General features: G+C 41.0%; 1 protein-coding gene across 4 annotated transcripts in view; it reads left to right on the top strand.

Moving 5' to 3' along the window:
• Positions 1-25,203, top strand: part of LOC306775199 (dihydropyridine-sensitive L-type skeletal muscle calcium channel subunit alpha-1-like) — a 115,686-nt gene that overhangs the window by 79,539 nt on the left and 10,944 nt on the right. For 3 of the 4 annotated variants that reach the window (XM_079265502.1, XM_079265504.1, XM_079265503.1), the window contains 6 exons: positions 2,712-2,871; positions 2,962-3,089; positions 13,401-13,497; positions 15,616-15,718; positions 17,972-18,073; positions 20,798-20,928. In XM_079265502.1, coding sequence (XP_079121628.1) covers positions 2,712-2,871; positions 2,962-3,089; positions 13,401-13,497; positions 15,616-15,718; positions 17,972-18,073; positions 20,798-20,928 — 721 coding nt within the window. The remainder of the gene's footprint in view (positions 1-2,711; positions 2,872-2,961; positions 3,090-13,400; positions 13,498-15,615; positions 15,719-17,971; positions 18,074-20,797; positions 20,929-25,203) is intronic. The other variant, XM_079265505.1, reaches the window with a different exon arrangement.

The following is a 25,203-nucleotide window of genomic DNA, read 5'->3' on the forward strand; positions in this document are numbered from 1 at the left end:
TGATCTTCTCCGTCATCCACTGCGATAAACAAATGTTCTCTTCCCCAGGAGTTTTCAGCATCGGGTGACAAGTTAGGAGGCATTCACTGCACTCACCGTAAGCACAAACCTTGGCTTTCGGGTCGCACATGGTTGCTTCAGACATTTCCTCAATGTTTGTTGAGGACAGCAACCCATGGCTCTGCAAGGCATTGGCCATGAATTGCAATTTCTCATGTTTTTTGCAGACGTGTCACGGTCAGAGGAAGAGGGGGTTACCACCCAAAAGGGTCTTAGACGGCAAAAGGAGGTGTATCACACGTGGCCAATGTGCTCAGAGAGAAACCTCCTATGCAAGATCTTCATTGTATCAGTAAGCAACTTCTGCTGCATCTTTTTCTTCAGCCGTGTGACTGTTTGTTTGCGGCCAGTCGTCATTCGACTATCATCATCTCGTAGAAAAAACGATGTACGTTCTTCCTAATCTCATTTCGACTGACGCACCTCCTCCCACGGTAGGTAAGATCCACAGGATACTTTGCTCTCTTCTTAGAGTAGCCAAAAGCAGTCTGGGCATGGTTTTGGAGCTTGTACTTCATCAGAATGTTTCCACTGACCACTTTTGATATCAACTGCTTCTCTCTGTTTGTTTTTGCATTTTTATATTTTCTTCTAATACCTTCAACCAGGGATGTATGGAAAAGAAGAGCTCTTTTGATGGGTGAATTCACTTTTAGACATCCCAAAAAAGCATTGACTTCTGCACGTGGTGATTTGGACGCACTTTCTTTCTTGGCCCTATGGAACCTCTTCTTATATTTTTCAGTTTTAGTTTTCTCTTTTGCGAGCTGTGCCTCCAATATTTCTATCAGATTTTTCATTTTCCTCTTCGAACTCCTTCAAATGCTTTCCCCTTGACACCGTTGCCTGACACACAAAATATTTGTAAGGATTTTTAGTAAGATTTTAGCGAGTTTGTTATCAGTATGTCATTTTATGGGGACATAAATAGTTGATAATTGTCCTTCAAATAAATCTAAACTTTCTAATAAGTCTCATCAGCTAATCTTCCAATGATCTAACCTGGAGGGCCCTGGCTAAGGCTGATTTTCTGGAGTTTCAGGAGCTGCAGGGGAGTTGGGTGGTGTCTCTGACTGTAGCAAAGCACTGGCCCTGTTTCTGGCTCGACTTTTTGCCTCTCCATTTCTTTCTTTTTTCCCTCTTCTCTCTCTCACTGAGCTCATTGACACCCTTCTTCTTTCCAGTCTCTCTGTCTTTATTCTATTTGTCCCTCTCTTTTTCAAGGTACTTTCTTCTTCTGTCCGGGTCAGCATCACGATGTTCCCGATATCTCCTTGCTATCTCAGCAACTTTTGAGCTCATTCCTTGAAAAGACAATTCAAAATGTTCCCTTACACACTTTAATTGGCGGTCCAGGTAAACTAGGCTTGCCTTATCAAACTAGGCTTGCTGATACCGATATCGCCAAAGAAGTCCATATTGTCCTATACTAGCATGTACTGTTATAAAATGTGTGTAATAACTGTTGTAATATGTGTAACATCATCAGCATGTGGCATAAACAACACACATTTCCTTCCTGTCATGAACCATGTCCACCCTGTCATGGAAGGTTTGCTGACAGGGTGGACATTTTTGGCTAATGTTAGCATTTAATGAGAACATGGTGGACCTTCAGTTAGCAACATGATTCAGTTAGCAAGGTGACTGTACTGTTTAACAAACATATTTCGAATTTCTGAAAGGTATTTATATTAATTAATATTTCACTATGACAGAGTAGACATGTTAAGCTTGACAACATCCAACTACACACATAATATGATGAAAATTACGAAATACAAGTGTAAATATTTACTTTGCAACTACCCTCCAATGAAGAAAAACAAAATGGTGGTAGTAATGTCACTGAAAACATCAGAGGGTTTCTTAAAGGGCAGGGTGGACAGCAATTTCTGCAATTTAGCAATGACTAATCTTCTCTTTCTGCTTAGGAATCAACTACTGCGTTAGATAAACATAAAATATTTTAAAGTTATCAAAAAGTAATGTAAAAACAAATGGTGTCATAATACATTTTTTCCAAAAGTCATCACATACATATACAATAAAATACTTTTAGAACTAAATGACTTGCTTATCTATGTTTTGGTGCATCCTCAGTATGATTTTGTTCTTGGTGTTTTCTACAAAGCATCACTGACTTTCATTGAAACACCAAACAAATGTATATTTCCTGTACACTATAATGTGGACACACTTTCAGCCAACATTGCACCACCACAAGTGATCTGCATGATTGTGCCTTATTGTGTCTTGTGTGTCCACAAAAATCATACCAAAATGTTAAATACATGCTCATATGCATGGTTGCCAATATATGATGAATTAGAATAGTGACTGCATTATTAAGTCAGTACTTGCAGGAGAAATCTCAGTTTTAAATTGTAGAAATTGACTTTTAGAAATGATATTAACACTCTGTAAATGTAATAATGCTGGTACAGTTTTACTCAAAATGAAATCAGAGCTGTCATGCTAATCATAAACTTACTAATTAAGTAGCACAAAATGAAATCCCTTTCCTAAAGCAAACGCTTAACAAGAAAGCAATGTCAGCATGAGTACTGTTGTATTGACCGATTTGCTTTTCAGTGCAAGTATCAGGTCAGAGATGTGATGGGAGACATTTTGATATCTCGGTTGTGCAGATGTGCTACAGGGGAGGCATGGCACGAAGTGATGCTAGCTTGTATGTACGGGAAGATATGTGACCCCAAGTCGGACTACTTGCCTGGGGAAGAGTTCACCTGTGGATCCAACTTTGCCATCATCTACTTCATGAGTTTCTACATGCTCTGTGCCTTTTTGGTAAAATAACACACGTTCACAATTGTATTGTTTCGATACTGTACATCACTGCTCCTGGGTTATTCTTTTCATTGATGCTGTCCTTCACAGATCATCAACCTATTTGTGGCTGTCATCATGGATAACTTTGACTACTTGACACGTGATTGGTCCATCCTTGGCCCCCAACACTTGGATGAGTTCAAGAAAATATGGGCAGAATATGATCCTGAGGCAACGTGAGTGTTTTTACATTGCAGTCATTTAGCAGACGCCTTTATCCAAAGCGACTTACAATAAGTGTATTCAACATAGGTATTCAAGAGAACTACTAGTCTCCCGAAGTCTTAAGTGCATCTCCTTGTTTACACAAGCATCTAAGAGCATAAACCAGAGCATAAACCAGAGCAAAAGTACGGTGCAGAAACAAACTAATATGAATACAATAAGTGCTAATAAAATTCAATAAGTGCTCAGTGGAAGGCTCTGGGTAGTACTTCTTGAAGAAGTGAGTTTTCAGCCTGCGGCGAAAGATGGGCATCTGCTGTCCTGATGTCAGTGGGGAGTTCATTCCACCACTGTGGGACAGAAAACAGCCGCGACCGGGTCGATCGGCCGCAGGGACCTCTGAGCGACGGGGCAACCGGTCTCCCTGAGGCAGCAGAGCGAAGAGTTCGGGCGGGGGTGTAGGGCTTGACCATGGCCTGGAGATAGGAAGGAGCGGTTCATTTCACTGCCCTGTAGGCTAGCACCAGAGTCTCACACTGGATGCTCTTACAGGGAGCCAGTGTAGAGAATGGAGAAGGGAAGTTGTGTGGGAGAACTTGGGGCGATTGAACACCAGACGAGCTGCAGCTTTCTGGACAAGCTCCAGAGGTTGATGGCCGACGCCGGAGCTCCGGCAAGTAGAGCGTTGCAGTAGTCCAGGCGGGAGATGACAAGAGCCTGGATGAGCACCTGCGCCGTCTCGTCAGGGAGGAAGGGGCGAATCCTCCTGATGTGTTTGTGTCTGTATGGGTCTGCTTCTAAGAGGAGAATGGCAGAGGTCTGGTAATTCTCAGGAATCAGGAAATAAATCCTGTAGCCGTCTGTGTTCACCCAGAGCTCTACGATACCTCATATCAACAGAGACCGGACCAAACTATGTGTATGCATGTGTGTGTGTAAACCATACGGTACAAACAATGAATAGACGCTGCCGTATTTACGTCTACGTGACGTTATTGAGTGCTGGTGGAGCTGCTACGATGTTAGCATAGCCTAGCACCGATCCATCAGAGCTCCATTGAGAAGACAAGTAGCCTACAAATCGGCATCATTACGTAGTTATTTCGGAGTCCCTTTTTGTCGGAGAAGACAAGTACAAATCGGCATCATTACGTAGTTATTCCGGAGTCCCTTTTTGTCGGAGAAGACAAGTACAAATCGGCATCATTACGTAGTTATTTCGGAGTCCCTTTTTGTCGGTTTATTGCCGTTGAATCACAGCCAAATCAGTTTATTTTGTGTTCCTACAGCTGTAGTAAACAGCGACCGGTGGCTTGCTAGACACAGTGAATACAGCTCGATACAATCCACGGAGCTCCTCTGAACAATATTATGAACCAGACATGACGGCGTTTGGCATTCCGATGTTTGAGGGACTTCCACAACACGTACAAAGCAGCAATTGTCCTTATTCCTTTCACGATTGACAGCGGAAAGAAATGGCGGCCAGATGGAGGCTTCCAGGACGATAAACCACGCCCCCTCTCCGGCGCTACGAGATTTTGCGGCGTCTGGTGTGAACACGACCGGCGGCGCGTTGGACGCGATTGTGCAGTGCGTTGGACGCTTTTTTGCAGTGCGTCAAAAAAATCAACGCGACCGGTGTGAACACGGCATAAGGGAGCAGGAGAGGCTTTAATTGTGACTTGATTGGAGATGGGAAGCAGCTGTGTGAGCAGGTGAAAGAGTTGACTGATGATTAATGGAAAAGTACTGAATAGGACTGGGTGACTATGCATGCAGAATTGTTGCAGTAGTAGGGTCCTTTGAGCTCTTTAAAATATGATGGTGCCTTACCATTTAGGGCTTTCTAGTTGAGAAGGATTTTAAATTATGTTCTGGATTTTACAAGGATCCAAAGCAGACAAGCTTATAAACTGTTGATTCAACCAAGACAGCTTGAAAAGATGGGTCCGTTATTAACATAAGCCATTAATTTCGCCATCAACCATGGAAGAAATAACCTATATTTCTGCTAAGTAATTGTTCTGGAAGTGCAAAATACCTCAGGAAACTAAACGCCTTCTTGTCTGGGTTTATAACATCATCCGGAGGACCTCTGTGGATTTTATCGAGGTGTACTCACTGTGTCTAGCAAGCCACATGTCAGCTGGTTTACTCCAGCTGTTACGAACACAAAATATACAGATTTTGCTGCGATTTAGCTGCAATAAACGGACAAAAGGGGATGCCGAAATAACAACGTAATGATGCCAATTTGTAAGAAGTTTGAATTCATGTTTTGTTCACTCTCTACACAAGACGACAAGCAAATAACTTTTAAAATACTTGTTTTCTCAATGGAGCTCAGATCGATCAGTGCTATTCTATGCTAACCATGTAGCAGCTCCATCAACACGTAAATACGGTAGCGTATTTTCTTTCATTTCATTCATTGTTTGTGTGTGTGTGTGTGTGTGTGTGTATATATGTATATATGTATACATATATATATATATATATATATATATATATATATATATATATATATATATATATATATATATATACACACACATATATATATATACATATATATATATATATATATATATATATATATATATACACACATATATATATATACACACATATATATATATATATATATATATATATATATACACACACATATATATATATACACACATATATGTGTGCGTGCGTGCGTGCGTGTGTGTGTGTGTACGTACACTAATATGAGGTATCGTAGAGCTCTGGGTGCCCACCTACGGTTACAATATGTTTTTCCTGATTCAACAAAGTCAGGATGTCAGTGATGACAGGAGGAGCATCTCAACGCTGATAGGCTATTGTGCTGCAGCATGACACGTTTCTTTCGCCCGAGTTGAAAATTTTTAATTTGCGTCATCGCGATTGATGCAAATTTGTATGTAATCTACTTGCGCGAATAATTTGCGCTGCATTTGGTGTGAACACGGCATTACAGCAGCTCACACATCTTCTTGCATTGCTTGCACACTGCTGTATTTCACCCAGCAGGTATGGACGTTTTTTATTGGTCATGTTTTGAGAGTGTTTGTAATTTGTGGAAAGTAAATGTCCCTAATGACTTGGTACAGCTGGCAGGCAGTTCAAAATTGCAGCTCAGTTTCCACCTCATGTTGTGTGCAGTATGTTTAGTCTGTCCTCTTTAGAAGCCTAGTACAGCCAAGACTGTACTTAGTGTTGGCTTAGTCAATGTGGTCAGATATTCTGCCACTGTGTTTCTGGTAGATTCTCTCCAATGTGTCAAGTAGTTTTCGTTTGTTTTCTTTTCTTATCATTTGGTTAAGTCGTATAGGGTGTACCTGGTGTTTGTGAATAGAGTGCAGTGTCTAAATTTGGTGTTTGTCCCATCAAGTTGAATATTGGTTGGCAAGTTAACGCCTGACCTCACTGGTATGAAAGGAAATAGGTTATTTATCAGAGTCCAATTTTTGAAGCCAGATTTTAATTGGGATTTTCAACATTTTTTTTAAAAATTTTATTTGTACAGGGACAGTTCACATTAATCGACAGCACACATTAATAAAAACATGACTGTAAATGTGACAGTGTTAGCTAAAAAAGCTAATTTTCAACCGTTGTCCCTGGGCACGGTGTTAGAAGCCGCTAAAAACATTTAAACATTTAAAAACTGTTTAAAAAGACAACAACACAAAAACAAGCAAACAGATCTGTGCAATACAATCCTGCAGACACAGGATCAAACATGACAGACAAGCAGGCAGGCAGACAGACAGACAGGCAGACAGGCAGACAGACAGGCAGACAGGCAGACAGACAGACAGGCAGGCTACATACGGACATGGCAGGCATGAGACTGTTAGTGCTGACACACCTGGTTGTTAATGAGCCAGGCTTTGAGGTTGTGTGTGAAGAACCTGTATGTGGTGCTCTGTCTTATGTGTGATGGGAGAGTGTTCCAGGTGACGGAAGCTGTGACAGAGTATGATAGCTGGCTAAACTTGCTTCTCCTACCTGGGACCACTAGGTCCCCGCGAGCTGTTGCTCTGGTTAGTCTGCTATTGGTCTTTTGTGTTATAAAAGTGCTCAACGGGGGAGGTGCAAGGCCATTAAGAATTTTAAAGGTTAAGCAGCTGTTATGGAATTTGACAAGACTATCCCAACACAGAAGATGGTATTTGGGCAAGATGTTGCAAATGTGGTAGTGTCTGGGCTTGATGTCAAGTACCTTGATAGCCTGCTTATAGACGGACTGTAGGGGCTTCAGGGTTGTGTTGTGAGTGTGTGACCAGGTGGTTAGAGAGTAAGTGATATGAGGGAGGATCATTGCATGAAAGTACAGTTTAGCAGCTTCAGTTGTGAGGTTGTTGCGTATGTATCTGAAATTATGTAGACTAAACTTGACCGTTGCCATTACATGCTTCACTTGTTTTTTGTATGTGAGTGTGGAGTCAAGAATGATCCCCAGATATTTGTAGTTAGGGACCACCTGAAGCTGTTCACCAGATATGTACACAGGATGCTCTGTTGTAATATTATTCACCCTCTTTGAGAAAAACATGCAGACTGTTTTTTTCACATTGAGATGTAAGCAAGAGTCTGACAGCCACTTAGTGACATGGACCATTTCTTCAGTGAGTTTGTCTGCTGCCTGTTTGATGTTGGGTGCATGTACAAAAATGACTGTGTCGTCAGCGTACATCTGTATATCCACCCGTGCACATACTGATGGCAGATCATTAATGTACATGCTGAAAAGAAGAGGACCTAGCACAGAGCCCTGTGGAACACCGACACTGTAATTGAGGATGGGGGATGAAACACTGTTGATCTGTACACACTGCGTTCTATTGTCCAGGTAGGATTTGAACCAGCATAGTGTGTCAGGAGAAAAATTAAATTTGGCCAATTTTGTAATTAATATGGAATGATTTACTGTATCGAAGGCTTTCTTTAGGTCTAGAAACACTGCTCCCACCACTCCCCCTTTATCTAGCTTGGCTTTAACCTGTTCTGTAAAGAAGCAGTTGGCTGTTGCAGTAGAATGCTGGGCTCTAAAGCCAAACTGCATGGGGTGGAGTCTGAAGGGACTGCTATTGAGGTGAGCAATTACTTGTTGTGCTACACACCTCTCGGCTACCTTAGAGAAAGTGGGGAGAATGCTTATTGGCCTGTAGTTATTTACATGGGTTCTATCACCTGCCTTAAAGATGGGTGTAATTATAGCTGGCTTCCACACCCTAGGGAAAGCATTCTGTTCAAAAGACAGATTAACTAATTTAGTGATGGGATATAACAGTGACTCCTTCATATTCTTAAGAAACATGGTGTCTAGTCCGAATACATCTAAGGCTTTAGAGTTTCTAAGTGAATCTATCACCTTCAGCACATCAGTTTCAGAAATGGGTCTTAGGCTGAAGACTGGTTGAGTAAAGTCTGTGGAGGGGAGAATGGTGGGCCCATTGTTTGCATTCTGTGTGAGAGACTTAACGGTATCTACAAAGTAAGAATTAAAGGCGGTGGCGATCTCCTCCTGGTCACGTGTTAAGTTGCCATTTAAGTTAACCTGGATTTGATCTTCTGAGTTGTCACCAGTTTTCCCTGCCAGCAGCTTAATATTGTTCCAAATTATTTTAGGGTTGCCCTTTGCTTCACTTAATATTTGGATAAAAAAGTTAGCTTTTGCCTTCCTGATTTCTTTTGTGACCTTGTTTCTAAGCATAACAAATCTGTGTCTATCAACAGTTAGTTTGGAACTGAGGGCTGATTTAAGTGCCCTATCCCGTTCTTTCATGATCTTCCAGATGTCACCCTTTATCCATGGCAGAGATGTTTTTTGCCCATGTTTTGGTTTTGAGACCTTCTGGAATCTACCTTTTATGGACTGGATGGTGGAGATCATGACCTGACTGTCTTCCTCAACATTAAGATTTTTCAGATTATATATCCAATTAATCTCTTTGATAGTGTTCTCAAATTCAGTGATGTTACCCCTAGGTATTCTGGGACGCTGTGGCTTTCTGTTTGTGGTAAAATTAAAACGGTGTATAGTGAGTTTCCGGGCTATGAGTGTCAGATTGTGATCAGAGAGACCTGTCACCATGTTGAATGATTTAGTGATCCTTTCTGGTTTATTACTGAATACAAGATCAATCTGTGACTGGGTTGTGGAGGTGATCCTAGTAGGGCCTTTGATCAGCTGAGTTAAATCAAAAGCATCAACAACCTGCTTTAAGGGTTTCCTGACGGATTTGTTCTCCCAGTTGATGTTGAAATCACCCATTATTATGACCTCCTTTTCAAGATTACATCCTTTTAGCATAGATTGAATTTGCTCAAAGAAAATGCTTTTGGCAGTGGGTGGTCGATAGATTCCAATAAGGGTGAGAGACATTTGGGGAGACAATATCACATTCAAACCAATACATTCAAGATCGTTTTCACATGGTAAGTGAATCTGATTACATTGAATGGTATCTTTGATGTAAAACATTATTCCTCCATACCTATTTTCGGATCTATCCTTTCTAAATACATTATATCTAGATATGTTAACAGCAGCCGGGGGGGAGTTACTATGTAGCCAGGTCTCAGAGAGGCATAAATAGTGCAAATTAGAATGCTCAAGTAGATGTTTTATTTGATCACTTTTGGGGATGAGACTGCGGATATTCAGATGTCCTCCGAAAAGTCCTTTGGGTTTGGCGTGAGTGTCCCAAATTATTTTAGCATGGTTTACTGTACGGAGAAAACTGTGTTTTCTGAGTTTCAGAATCGCTGGGTTTAGACTTTTGCGCGCAGCGGGTCTTGTTGCAGCGTCGCGATCATTCAGCCTGCAGCGCGACATCGAGGCAGTGGAACAGGACTCACCCAGCCCGCCGTTACCCCCCAGCCGAGTAGAGCCGAGGTGCGCGACGTGACGTTCCTTTTGATGGAGTAAAAAGCCATTCTTGCCAGGTTGTTCACAGTATAGTTGAAGTTTACTTTGGTGCTGATGTTTGGACCGAGGTAGATATAGTTTGTTGTGTAGTCTAGTGCAACGTATCAAGAAATTATCATATTTGTTGATGTACTCCTGCTTTGGTTGGAGAAGAGCATCAGATCATCTGATTTCAGTGTCTAAAGCACATGTGTGAAACTCAAGACCCGCGGGCTGAATCTGGCCCACCACGTCATTTCATGTGGCCCGCAAATATGCCAGCAGAAAAGAAAAGTTAGACTTGAAAATAAAAATATCCCCATGGTTGAAATTATGAGCTAGAAAGTCATAATTATGAGCTAGAAAGTCGAAATTCTAAGATACTTAAACACAGTCATAGAAGCAGCTCTTTGGCTGGTTACTGTACATTTTACACAGAAATGTATTGTGACTACATTGAAGACTACTTTAAACGTGACTTTACAACAGATGAAATACTTCACGTTATGGGATTGTACAGAGCAAACGCACCCTTGAAAGGATTTTCAGCAAGAAGCATCTCTGGCGTAGAAAGAATAAAACCAATGTGGCTGAGGTGGCAACCGTCATTGAACAGCAACTGGAAACATCTGGTCAGTGTCATGGTTCCAGATGGATGCACCAAAAGTGCCATGGGGATATTTTTATTATCAAGTCAAATTTTTCATATTTCTTTGTAATTTTTGAAAAATACTGTTCAGTTGAACGAACCATTATCTCCTCTCGGCCGTTATTTTTTTTTTTTTTTTGACTTTTTGAGTTTGATAAAGAGAATTACCCGAGTTGCCCAGTAGAAGAATAAAACGTGACCTTTTTCTGGAACCTTTGATTTTTGCCTATTTCTGTTAATTACTTGCACCACCCTAGCCTGCCATATTGACTTCTCATGACATTACAGTATGTGTTCTACTTTTTTAAAATAAATTATTAGATACTCTGCCAAACCTTCAATTTTAGAGGAAGCTCTAGTGGCCAGATATTTTTCATAATCAACAGCTATAACCGGTCACACATCCAGTTGTACAGAATGTCTACAACTGTCAGTGTAGCGGGAGTAATACTAATGTGATGAAAAAGTGATTGAGTGTAACCCTTGTATGGTGTTCTGGTCTGTGGGACCCATTTTCATTTTTCATCAAAACAAAAATAATATGATTCATTATTTTTTCAAACTCAGACTTATTGGCCTTGGCTCATTATCTGCGAAGAACATATATCAGACAAAATTTTCATCGACCGCACACCGTAACCCCCCCCTACACATTTATATTACATACAGGGTGTTCGGGTCCACTGGACCCGGGCTGATAAAAGTGTGGAAATTGTAGGTCCTGTGTACCTTCAATCTGTCCTCATGTCTGGGCCTGCTGTAAGTGTGTGTGTGTGCGTGTGTGCGCGCGCACACACACACAGTGGACATAACATCACATGCGACAATTTTTTTACATCGTACAAGCTGGGACAGGAGCTCCTAAAGAAGAAGCTGACCATGGTGGGAACGATGAGAAAAAACAGGTCTGAGCTCCCTCCTCAATTGCTGCCTACAAAGAACAGGCCTATCAACTCGTCCAAGTGTGTCTACACGGCTGACACGTCCCTGGTATCCTATGTGCCAAAGAAAACCAAGAATGTGGTTCTCATGAGCACACTGCACAGGGATGGAAGATTCTGTGGCCTGGAGCATCAGAAACCAGAGATAATCATGGACTACAATGCCACAAAAGGAGGGGTGGACAACATGGACAAGCTGGTGTCTGCCTACAGCTGCAAGAGGAGGACCCTACGCTGGCCACTGGTGATTTTCTTTGACATACTGTACATCTCGACGTACAACACCTTTGTCATCTGGATGGCATTGAACCCAGAGTGGAACAGAGGGAAGCTCCAGAGGAGACGCCTCTTTCTCGAGGAACTTGGAAAGACACTGGTGAAACCACAAATCCTGAGAAGATGCATGTTCCGAGAACCTCAGCCTCTGCAGCCACCGTGAGGAGGATTCAGGAGGACAATGCTGGTGCCCCATCCACCCAACCTACAGAACCACCATCTGCAGAGCCTGAGGTAAGTGTGTGATGCTGTTGCAGTATATGTTTAACACTCATACCTTGCGAGACAGAGGTTTTAGTAAAATTCATGATCTTTTCATCATTCTAGGTTGCGGCCGGCAGCAACAAAAAGAAACGCTGCGAAGTGTGTGGACCCAAGACGGACAGAAAGACGCAATATACATGCATCAAGTGCAAGAAGTAGATATGCAACACACACACACAGTAAAACTCTGCCACTCATGTGTTGAATAGGCTGGTGTTGTATAGGCTGGTATGAAAAGGCAATGTGTTCAACAATGTACTGTGTGTAAACTGTGTGTTGTGCTATGTAAAATGACCTGATTACTAATGAAATTCAACTAAATAAAAGTCAATAGTGATGAACAACCTTGCTTCATTTGTAAATTTGTTGAATTTTGTCCACTCATATCTTGATTATAATTGATTTTCTTGATTTTATCAAAAAAAACAAACGAGTAGCACTTTAATTCGTAAATGTGTTATAACAAAGTTAAAGGGCAACTATCAACCATATTTGCTGTTTATATTGCTTCTAATTGGGATGAAGAAAACATCTGTTGAGTATTTTAACATGAAATTGTTTGATTGTGTTGAATTAAAAACTCAAAAATACAGCGGGTCCAACAAACCCACACACCTGCTGAGTAACAAAAAAACACCATACAAGGGTTAAGAACTACTGCCACTTGTAATTTTGACCAATGAGTTAATTTCAATATACTTCAATGAAACCCTTTCAAATTATCTTATTGTCTTTCAAAAATGGAGGAGCATCCTCCACCTCTATAAACCAGCTTCCTCTGGTTGGTCGATTAACTATATATGCAGCCATTCCTCATATTCTCCACTATTCGCTGATATTTTACAGAAATATTCATGTTTCTCTACAGATGGATGTTTTGTAGGACTTAAGGTGCAACATGTAAAATATGGCCACATGCATCAAACAAATAAGGGGCATCATTTCTCCTCTGCTACTGGATCCATACTATTTGAATTTACACATCTAAATTTCATCAGTTATTTGCAAACTTATAATCTCCATGTGAGGCGTCGGACTACATTGTGTTTGCAGTGCCATAAACTGAGGGCAGTACTGCTCATGTACATATTGATAGTTTATTTACTCTATTAAATCCAAAGTGTATATTGTATTTTAATTTTGTCCTCCCCGCCACCAGGAGACTACTTTGCAAGGAGGAGAGTATACCGCAGCTCTGGGAGACGGACGGACTGTCTGTATGTGTGTTAGTATAAAATCCTTTATTTTATATTTTGTCTTACAGGGGGCGTATTAAGCACCTTGATGTGGTAACACTGCTACGAAGAATACCTCCTCCTCTGGGTTTTGGCAAGTTTTGTCCACACCGTATCGCCTGCAAGGTGAGAAAACAATGTTTAGCCTGATGTCAGGTGTCACATGGCAATCCTAATGTAATCAAGTGTTTTGCTCTTCAGTGAAATGGTGGTGAGTTTGTAATAAACCTCTGTGTGGTTCTTACAGTTCCAATGTACTAAGGACAGAAATAAATCACACACCCTTTGTTTTTAAAAGCAGAGGAGATAATGCTCTATTTGAACAAAGGCAATGTCTTGTAGATTTTTAAAAGTATATATTTATTGAAATGCTTTCGAACTTGCCACTGGTAAGCACCTGTTCATTTGGTCAATGACTTAAGGCAGCTCAGGGTAGTCTATTTTTATTTTAACAGGGCATGGTGAGAATATTGCTATGTTTTGTTGTTGTTTTTTCATTCTTTTTCATATATATTTTGTGATTGGACAGTTGATCTTTTTTTTCTTGCACCTTCCCCTAGAAACTAATTTCTAATTGTCACAATGGGAAACAGTTCGGTTATTAAAGACAAAAGACTAAGATTGCAATTTAATTGTATTGTATTTCACTGAACTTTTCTCCTTGATTTGGTTTTATTTTGGGGGCATTTTATCAACAAATTGCATGACAACAGCACAAAAGTACTCATCAGTTGAACTGGGCAGTGTGTACTGTAAAACTCATGGAGTAAACTGTTGTTGATGATTGGAAATAACAGTTTTGGAATTGTAGATCATGTAAAATGTGTTGCACACATATTGATGCAAATTTTCTATTGGAAGGAACAAAGTCCTTCGATGCTGATTGTTTTTTTACTTGGTGTCTATGAATCCAGTTTGAGATATATCATAAGAATAGCAACGTTTGGATGTATTACATGAAACAAAGGTCATGAATAAGCCACCGGCAAAGGCACACTTAATTTTGCATTTCCTATCATGAGATATTAGGACAGGCTTCAGGCCGTGCAGAATGAAGAGCTTAGTGCATGATACAAAGGGCAAAGTTTTGTCCAATTGAGCATGAACAAAAGGTTTTTACAATCTCAGTTGTTTACCTTCTTCAAATGTCCACTTTAAAACATAATGGAACCAGGCCATTTCCCCCAAATCACAGACATGTGGATTGCTTCATCCCAATTAACATGTGAGAGCAACTCCCAGCTATCAGTCGGACTGGAAAGTGACTTGCCCTACAAAAATGAGCCACACACAGCAATTGATAATTATATCTAGAAGATTTTATTGCTCAAAACATCAGACTCTATATTAATAAACATTAGAATAACAATAGGCCCTCTGCTCTGACTATGTCAGTGCTCAGGCCCTAATAATAAGAATAATAAACATTAGAATAACAACAGGTCCTCCGGTCAGACTACGTCAGTGCTCTGGCCCTAATAATATTAATCAACATTAGAGGAACAATCGGTCCAACTACGTCGGCACAAACAGGTTAGAAGAGAGAAGCAAAAAAGTTGGACGTGATCCCGGTGTCCAACAACACTGTGTCGCACCGCATCGATGCTTTGTCCGAAGACATCCTGTCGACGTTGGTCGCGTGAAGAACAGTGAGTTTTACTCTCTGCAAGTAGACGAGCCTACAGATGTGGCCAATCTGGCCAATCTTCTGGTGTACGTCCGTTACCTTTTCGAAGGCACGGTGCAGAATGATTTTTTTGTCTTTTTTATCTTGTAAACAAATGCCACGCGCGAGCAAACTGTTCTCTCATTGGTCCGATTTTTATGGCTATAAATATGCTCTTGCTTTTTTTTTTAAGGTGTGTGGGGTGGGGGGGATTGGGGGTGCGTGAACCCGGTCGGGATGTAGAAGGGGGTGCGTGGCCTAAAAGGTTTGGGAACCGCTGGTCTAGACTGAAATCTTTAGCTTCGGGTATGTTTTGGAATGTATTTTTGCACAGAATGACGACTGAATTTTTTATATTTGAATGACCAGGACAATTATAACAGCAAGCAAAACCTTTTTCAGTGTACATATAGGCCTCTATTGTTTTAAGACAATGCCTGATTGACTGAAAACAAACTGAAGATGCATTTATCAAAATCAATGAATATTTTAAAGCACTGTTTCTCATTTGCAAATTGAAAAATCAAATATGAGTGACATTTCGGCATTATCTTGCTTGTGTGTGTTTATTTTAACAGCGGTTGGTCTCCATGAACATGCCTCTCAACAGTGATGGAACAGTCACCTTCAACGCCACACTGTTTGCCCTGGTTCGAACTGCACTGAAAATAAAGACAGAAGGTTTGTGTTCTCAATACGTAATGTGTATCACATATTATGTCACAAATTTTTTGTGAATATGGGTTGGAAATGGAGCAAACTCATTTCCAAACAATGGTGCGACGATTCATGCGTCATCAGATTAACCTGCTCGGGGCTCAAGGGTAAAAATGAGCGAGTTCCGATCAACTCACAGACACCATCTTAACTATTGGGCTTAACTACTTCTAGTAATAAAGCAAAGTCTTTATTTGAAGAAGAAGAAACATTCCTTTATTAGTCCCACAGTGGGGAAATTATTCTCTGCATTTGACCCATCCCTGTATATGTAGGGAGCAGTGGGCTGCCAATGACAGGCGCCCGGGGAGCAGTTAGGGGTACAGTGTCTTGCTCAGGGATACTTCGACACAGGACACGGTGCAGCCGAGGATCAAACCGGTGACCTTTCGGTTGGCGGACAACCCGCTCTACCCAGTAAGCCACAGTCGCCCCCCCGTTAGTAACGGTTATTTTTTATAATAACAATGCATCAAATGACAATGTGAGAACAATGTGAACCTATAGAGAACAAGAAGGGGAAGACCTCAAACAAGGCCATGCCCTTTCATATTAATGAAAGTGAAAAATAATTTGTGTATCCGACCTGTGATTGGAATCCGCCCCACAACTGTATGGATTATTCCTTGGCCAATTCCATCAAGTTTCATGGGAATTAGGCCAGTCGTTTTTTGATAATCCTTTCGACAAACTAACAAACAAACCAAACTGAGATTTGGTGGAGCTAATTATCAGCTGAACCTGCAGCTCCTCTCAGCTTCATAGAGCTTTATTGTGACTTTCAGCTCATTTTGTAGCTGTCCAGTCTACCGTTTTTGGCCACAGGAGGCAGCTGTTCTGTCCAGAAGTTCTAAAAACTGATTGTACACCTGCTCGGCAGCAAACAACAGAAGGCCCAGGTAGTGACTAGCTGGTGAACATAGTGAAGCATTGTGCAGCTGAAGGAGTTAGTGGAGACTAAATGAAATGATATTGCTCCACAACTGTGTGTAAAAAACTAACGGTGGCACCGTATCAGTTTAAAAAGTGATGATAAGTCAATGTTTTGATCATAACATGTTTCTGCTGCCCCCAAGTAGGAAAATCATCAGTTATATCAGGTATTAGACCCTTGTGTCAGTAGATATTGTGCTTAATTGTGTAATTTCCATGAAGTCCTAAATCTCTTTAGGGCTGCGTGATAATCCAGTCTCGTCTTCAAGGTGGCAATCTGGCAGAAGATGCAGATAACATTGTAGCAGTGTGTGTTTACTCCAGCGTGAATGTGGCCTCTCATTTGCGCTGAATTACAGCAGTGTATTGGCTGTGATGATAATTTGTCTGTTTTAAGAATATTCAACCCACTCTTTCCTGTTATGTGGCTAAATCACAGTCCGTGCCTTAACTTTGACACCAAATAAGAACGGTCACGAATTCCCCTTCATATTAGTTTATTTTCATCCTGTCTGCTTATTTGACTAACTCTCCTGTCATTTCAGATCCTACCATGCACACCCAATCATCTCTCATTCCCCTCACCTGGTCCTCCACACCCATCTCACCTGCAGCCCATTCCCTCATTAGCCCTCACTATTTAGGTCCCTTCACTTGCACTTGTTCTCTGCCAGATTGTCTTGCGTGTCTCTGCCAAGCTCTCCAGTGTTATATATATATATATATATATATATATATCGTACTATTCTGATCTGCCTGTTCCGACCCTGTCTGCCTGTTTTCTCGACCTTGGATTTTTGCCTGCCCCTTGTTGGATTTGTTTGCCTGTTGGACTGACCTCCCGGTGTTGACCCTGCCTTTACCAAGTAAAGAAACCTATACCTGAATCTTGTCTCAGAGTTGTGCTTTTGGGTTCTAGTATCTGTAATCCTTACAAAGAACAATAGAAACTCCATGTTGAGTAGTTATATAAATAAAGTACCATTTGTATTATAACACATTACAAAGACAAGACAAAGGTGGATTAAATCAGGAGGTAGTCAACTCTACCAGACTATGTATTTTATATAAGAATATTATGAAGGGTTGAAAATGAGAAAGTAAGTGATTTAAAGTAGTTGTGTGTGACCACTACTGGAAAATGTAATTGAACTAGTAAGTTTGCCTCATTGAGCAAAATTTACTCCGGTTATTGGGGGATTTCAAATGTGCAATTCAAATGTTGCTGGTCTTGAATTTCAGTAATGTACTTTGTCTCATTATTATGTTTCTTCTATTGGTCAGGTAATTTTGAACAAGCCAACGAGGAGCTGAGGGGAATTATCAAGAAGATCTGGAAGCGCACCAGTATGAAACTTCTGGATCAAGTCATCCCACCTATAGGAGGTCAGCTTGCATGAAGGTTAAGAAAGAAAAGGCAGTCATCAGGAAGCATCCATACATTTTTGCAGGTTTTTGTCACTGATTTCATTTTCATTTGAAACCATAGTGGAGCATCTTAGTTTGATGCTCTGGTATACCCTGTGTGTTAAGTGACACCAAGCGTCATTATGTGACGAGTTGGGATGAGAACGTGGTAAAATACACTCTCTCTCCCCCCCCCCCCCCCCCCATGGTGTCTACATGAGCTCACTGGAAGGCCTACTGGGATGACTGGTTGTGATAAAGACTGGAGATTAACGGGGTGGATGAGGGTTGCATTACTTGGACATTGAAATGATAGCTGACAGCCACAGAGAAAGGAACAGATTTTTTCATTTTTATTGCATCTTCAGCTCTGGAGAAAACATCATGGGCTTCCTTCCAACATTCTACCAATGAGTACAACATAATGTATGTTTGCGCGTGGTCGCAGATATTTATGGCCACTTCTGCCGGTACCCCCGAGACACGGGAAGGTGCGAGGGCCCGTACATCGCTGCTTGCAGCTTTAATGTTTTACTTAGTTTACATATTTTAGGTCCAACCATGATGTTTTTCTAAACCAACTAAATTGTTCATTAATTGGGTTGAATAAACCTAAGCTAACCTAAGTGTTTTAGTTTGAATTCATTTGAGACCCTAGTGGAGCGACAGAGTTTGATGCAGGGGCTGTTTCATGTTTTTATTTCTTATTTTGTGTCAAGGTCTTAAATTTGTTTCATTTCCTTTTATTTTTTACACTGTTTTCATTTTATATTTGGGTGTTAATATATTTTCTTCCTCAGCAGCTCCAGTCAAATAGTTTCTGGCAAAATTCAATTAGTTTGACGGAAATAGTGAATTCAATTCAATTAAATGAATTTTTGTACAGCCCAAAATCACAAATTACAAATTTCCCTCAGAGAGATTTACAATATGTACACATTTGACATCCTCTTGTCCCGAGACCCTCACATCGGAACAGGAAAAACTCCCCAAAAAACCACTTTAACGGGGAGAAAAAAGGAAGAAACCTGTGGGAGAGCAACAGAGGAGGGATCCCTCTCCCAGGATGGACAGAAGTGCAATGATGTCATGTGTAGAACAGGATAGTGAATTACAACACAATGAATGCCCTTAGTCAGCTGATTGAGTTGGAAGCTGAAACAAACAGAGAGATTGTAAATAAATAGAATCAGCATGTAGAAAGTCCGCCTTCCTGACTGACAGCCGTGTTCCTGTATGGTGACAAAATGGGACAAAATTTGAGTATAGTAAGTATTGATCTTGCTGGGCTAGTTAACGCGTTATTATCGCGTTAACGCAGAGGTCTTCAACAGGGGGTCTGCGAAATCTTTGGTTGATGAGAAAAAAGATTATTTTTTTTCCTCTAAACATGAATGTGTCCATTATTTTAATAGTTCAGTATTGTATGAAAGATAACGGGTATCTTTATGCATGGCAGTGGTACTAATAGGCCATCACTCATTTTTTGTTTCCACATTTAAAATGAAAACATCAGTTTGAATATCTTGTATGCATGATTATCATGCAATTGACAGACAATGTTGATATTGGCATTGGTATCAGCTGACAAGGTATGTTTATCAATGGCAGTAGCACGGCCTCCCTACTCACTGTACCTTACACATGTTTAAAATGAAAACATGAATATATGAACCTGTGTATTATTTGAACAGCTTAGTATTGAATGCACAATAAAGAGGTATGTTTAAACATGGTACTAGGCCCATTTAACATAAAACACAATTTTATACTATATATATAGTCCGGGGTCCCTGCTCCATCTCTATCAGTTTGGGGGTCCTTGGCCTGAAAAACGTTGAAGACCCCTGCGTTAACGCATTAATTCATTAACACCGACAATTATTTTATCAGCCGTTAACGCAGTTCTTTTCAATTTTTAAGCAGACATTTTTAACACCAGAATCGGCCGACCGCGAGCGGTAAATGGCTGTTTGTGTGGCGTCTCTACCGTCTTCCTGTTTCCTTCACCTACATTCCCCTGGGTCCTAAGTCCTTCCATGTACAGCTTCTTATCGCCCTCTATGTACCAACGTACATTCATAACAAATACCACACACATAACAAACATACAAACATGACGTAGATAGGTTTGCAGTTTTCAAGGTGTATATTTCAGATTGCATCTCTTACACACAAGTTAAAGTTGTCAACACCGGCTGAATATCTATTATCAGAATCATTATAACTGTTATAACTGCTACTGTGTAAAGGGAATACTGCTGTTAATAAGAACCTGATGTGTTTACAAACCAAATGTTATTGCACTTTTGTTCATATAGCAGTACCTGTTAATTAAAAGTCCACAATACACTACTTTTGAATTCATTATTGAATTTTGCGCACAACAACCGATTAATCGCACATGTCAAAACATTTTTTCTCCAATTCTATATTTCTTAAGTTACTAAACAATTATTAGATCTTGGGATGAGTTCCCATTTTTCACTCGAATTGAAATTATTCAGTTTGCAAACACTGATTTCAAATTTGCAATAGTGCCAGATATACAACTCAATCTGCTTTCTGTCAATATTACACACCTCAATACTTCAAAGACGAGCCTGATGAGTTGTTATGAAATGGCCACAGTACAGGTGATTAACCCTTTAAAAAAATGTAATAGCTTTTCGACACTGAACAATCATTTCTGTGTTTTAACAGATGATGAGGTGACAGTGGGAAAATTCTACGCTACTTTCCTAATCCAGGATTATTTCAGGAAAATGAAGAAAAGACAGGAAGAGTACTATGGCTACCGGCCCACCAATAAATCTGCTACTCATGAGATACAGGTAAGTAGTTAATGGTATATGAAGTGTAGTTAATTAATGTAATGTATTCAATGAATGTGGTTGCAATTAAAATTAAAGCTGTGAGCAGACATGAACGGGCCTTCGCCCCCTCCCGCACGTCGGGGGTGCCGGCGTGACTCCGGCCTGCGTGGCCGAGAATGTCCGCGACCATCGGAGAACGCGCCCACAGGTCCAACATTTTTATCCTGAGTGGACAGCGTGACGTTGGACATTATGCTTTGCAAATAGTGCACCGCATCCTGTATCCGCTGTGTGGCACTACAGAACATGCACAAACATGCCTTATGTAGCTCTATATCAAGTGTAAACCATATTGTGTAAAAATCATGTAAATCGGATGCTGTTTGTCACAAAACAGTTTACTTTCGCCAGTAGGTGGCACTATGCGTATTAGTGAAGATGAGCTTGTAGACATCCTCAGGCCATGAGTGTTTATCAAGCATAAGAAGTTTGGGACCAGTCCAGTGGAGTTATATCAGCTTTTTTCATGGGGAATCACGTAAAGTAGCTACGGCTACGCCATTCCACCAAACAAAGCTTTTAATAATTTTGATTCACACAGGTCTTGAGATGGAACTGACTAAATTTGAAGAGAAATCACACAAATTCCCTAGGAGGAGTTTGTTAAAGTATAGCAACTACAAATTGGCAAAAATCGATCGAAAATGTCGAAAACAAAAATCTAAATGTCCGACTTCCGGTACGGTTTAGAGCAGGGGTTCTTAACCTTTTTGACCTCGGGGCCCAACTTTTCAAGTACAAAGTGTCCCGGGGCCCACTCTGACTATATGCATCAAAAGTGTCAGACAACCTGTAGGTCATACAGAAACAGAGCAGTGGGCCTTTGGACTCAGTAAAAATTGAAGATTTTTGTCCGCATAAAATAAAAAAGTATCTTTCAGTATAAATAACTGCCGGTGGCTGTATCTGTACAGGTAAAGGACAGTATAGGGCTGTAACTACACTATCAGTGAACAACTGCCTCAAATTTGAAGAAGATTGGACAAAGTATGACCATTCTACAGTGTTTCTTCATGAAGAGATCCAGGCGGAGCTCTAAAAGGACATTTGGAGACCCAAATGGACACATGGTACCCAAATGATATTCTGACACACTAAAGGTGTTTCTCCCTTTATATTGTGATTTTATATTATTTTCCTTTTATTTTTAGCCTTTGCAAATTGCAAAAACTATGTATATATGGTCGAAGACATGGTGTGTGAGTAGCGGACTTGCTGTGCTTATTGGCTGCGACCGAGCGCACGAACGAGAATGAGAATAGCTCAGTTACGCAAACGTTGGTTGACGGCTTATGGAAGAGGAGGATAAGGTTTGTACTATAAGTACTAGCGGTTTCTGAAGGCACTAGCTCCATGGTAACATCCGCTAGCACGTCGTCGGGTCTGTAATGTGTCTTTTTCCGTCGAAATGCTGCAAGATACGACTTGCAGCGGTTATGGCGACTTTGGACAGTGTGTGTGTGGGCTCCTTTTGTGGAGAAACCATAAGAAATGAAAGAAAATCGATGATTTCTTTGCAAAGAAGAGGATTTTGGGCATGCTGGGATACCAAACACGGACATGTTTTGTGACGTATTTGCGCAAACAAGCCGTAGGAACGGAAGGGGAGGGGATCGAGGATGCCGGTGTTGAACAGGCAAAACCCTTGTTAAATAAATGAGATGATAGAATGTGATGATCACAAAGACATTTATTATCATGTGTATGTAAACCTGCATACACAACAAGAAGCCCAACAGACTTTCCCACGAGCGTTGGATGTTTCGTCGCTTGGTGTCGCTTTATTTTTGAAGGCTCCAGTGCTTCGTTTGATAGCATTAGCTCACATTCCACACACTGAGCCCTCGGCTCTGCCTCGTTGCCTCCGTTCACAAAGCCGTACTTAAGAAAGTCAGGGTTGTACTTGCGCACACATTTAGACTTTTGGGGGGTATGGCACCACTGTCTTCATTTTTTATTTTTAATAACTTATCCATAACTTTCGCTACAGGCTAGCGGCTAGCTGAGTGTCTTCTTCTGCTTATTGCAGCTTGTTAAACAACTGACTGACGCATTACCACCACCAGGTGGTGGGAAGCTGTATTGTAACTGAGCGTCTCATGGATAACAGTGATATCTCTGGTGTCTTCAATTGATAACCTATGCAGTCCCGCGGCCCTCACGGCGCACAGGTGCAAAACTGAAAGTGTTTCGCGGCCCTCTAGGTGGCGCTATGGCCCTATGGTTAAGAATCACTGATCTAGTGGATAGATTGTCTGTTGCATCCAATGGAACACCCCTCTACTCACCCCTCCCTTTGCAAGTGTGTCAAAGAACTATGGAGGTAACATATGAACATGAAAGGCGCTCTTAAGCTTAGGTTTGGAGTGTCCGCTCTGGGCTACTGTAGAAACATGTCGCTGCAACATGGTGGAGTCATAGAAGAGCAACCGCTCCCTATTGTTATTCTAATGTTTATTAGGGCCCGAGCACCGACGTAGTCGGAGCGGAGGACCTATTGTTTTTCTAATGTTGATTATTATTATCGTACCTGTTTCGTCGCAAAAAGGAGGTGCTTGGGATACTGGAAAGTTGTCGAAATTTGGCACGCAAGCCAGAATTTGCGAAAATTACAGTCTGATTGGGGTGTCCAGTATGAAATATTGGATAGCGCCCCCCCTATTGAGTAGCCCCAACATTGGGTTTCACCTAGCTCAGGGGTCAGCAACCTGCGGCTCGGGAGCCGCATGCGGCTCTTCAGCCCCTCTGTTGCGGCTCTCTTGAGTCTACATCCTAATACGTTTTTGTTTTAAACGTTTTCTAAATGAGTGGTCCCCAACCGGGCCACGGACCGCTACCGGGCCGTGGATCATTTGGTACCGGGCCGCACAGAAAGAATAAATATATTATTTACGTTGTATTGATTATCAGAGTCTGAAAGAAGTTTTATTTTGAAAATTGACCGGATTCTCTCGCAATTTCATCCGCCTGTGCCTCTTGACACATGTCAAGACGCTCGTCTCGCTCACGTGATATGTTACCTCAAAAATTAAGCCCGCAAAACTAGCGAAAATTTGTAAAAAACCTTTGGAGAGCGTCTTTGCAAAGGGGGAAAGGCCACTAAGGAGACAGAAGAAGAGCTACAACTTCCAAGAAAAATAAAGCTTCATTTAACAGACAATATCAGGAGTCTGATTAAATATCAGGAGTAATTCTGACGCGCCAAGCCCGCTCTGCAGAACATGTGGTGACAGAGGAAGATGAGCTGCTGGAGATTGTAGACAACAACTCTGCTGGTGTTTGAATTAAAATCAAGGCTGAATATCCTGAGATCGCCACTAAAGCACTGAAAACCCTGCTTCCACTTCACACATCCTCTTTGTGAAGCGGGATGTTCTGCAGTGATGGCAATCAAAACAAAACTGAGTCGACTGGACATCAGTAACAGACTTCGGGTGTCATTGTCTCCCATTAACCCAGATGGACAGTCTCGTTGCAGAGAAACAAGCACAGGGCTCCCACTGATTCAGCGTTATTGTGAGTTGTATTTATTTAAGCATTTTATATTTGTTTTCATGCCGGTCATATTTTATTTTGTCGTGTTTTTCCGCCACACCTTGAAGGCCGGTCCGTGAAAATATTGTCTTACATGAAACCGGACCGTAGTAGTGCCACCTACTGGTAACAGTCAGTTAAAGTCTTTATACTTTGGCTCGTTTCTCCTAGTAGGTAAATCAAATCAATATCAAATTAGTTCCACACAAATATAACAAGTTCATAATGCCAGTTTATAAAGCTTTTGATGTTTTGTCGAACGTCGTTGCGACGCAGTCTTTGCCGTGAAAAACGAAGGTAATTTTGAGAGGCTAGAAATGCTCGAAACATAAGCAGACTTGGCATACACATTTAAAGCCCAAAATGTAGTTATATAACATGATTTTATTGGTTTAGAGTGGCAAATCGGCTCAATAGCGCCGCCTACAAAATTTCGACGAAGCAGCCCTCGCAGTACGTTTCAGATAGATTTACAAAAGTTGGTCGGCACATGTATCACATGTGGACTTAAAATAAAGTCTCTTGGGACTATGCTCTAAACCCAACCGGAAGTCAGCCATTTTGAATTTGTTATGAATTTTTAGTCTAGTTTTTGTCATTTCCAGGCACTGTACTTTAACGAACTCCTCCTCGGGAAATAATTGAATCAACTTCAAATTTGGTCAGTACAACCTAAAGATCTTTGTGATGAAAAGTTAC

Source organism: Melanostigma gelatinosum (genome assembly GCF_949748355.1).
Source record: "Melanostigma gelatinosum genome assembly, chromosome: 3".
NCBI lineage: Eukaryota > Metazoa > Chordata > Actinopteri > Perciformes > Zoarcidae > Melanostigma > Melanostigma gelatinosum.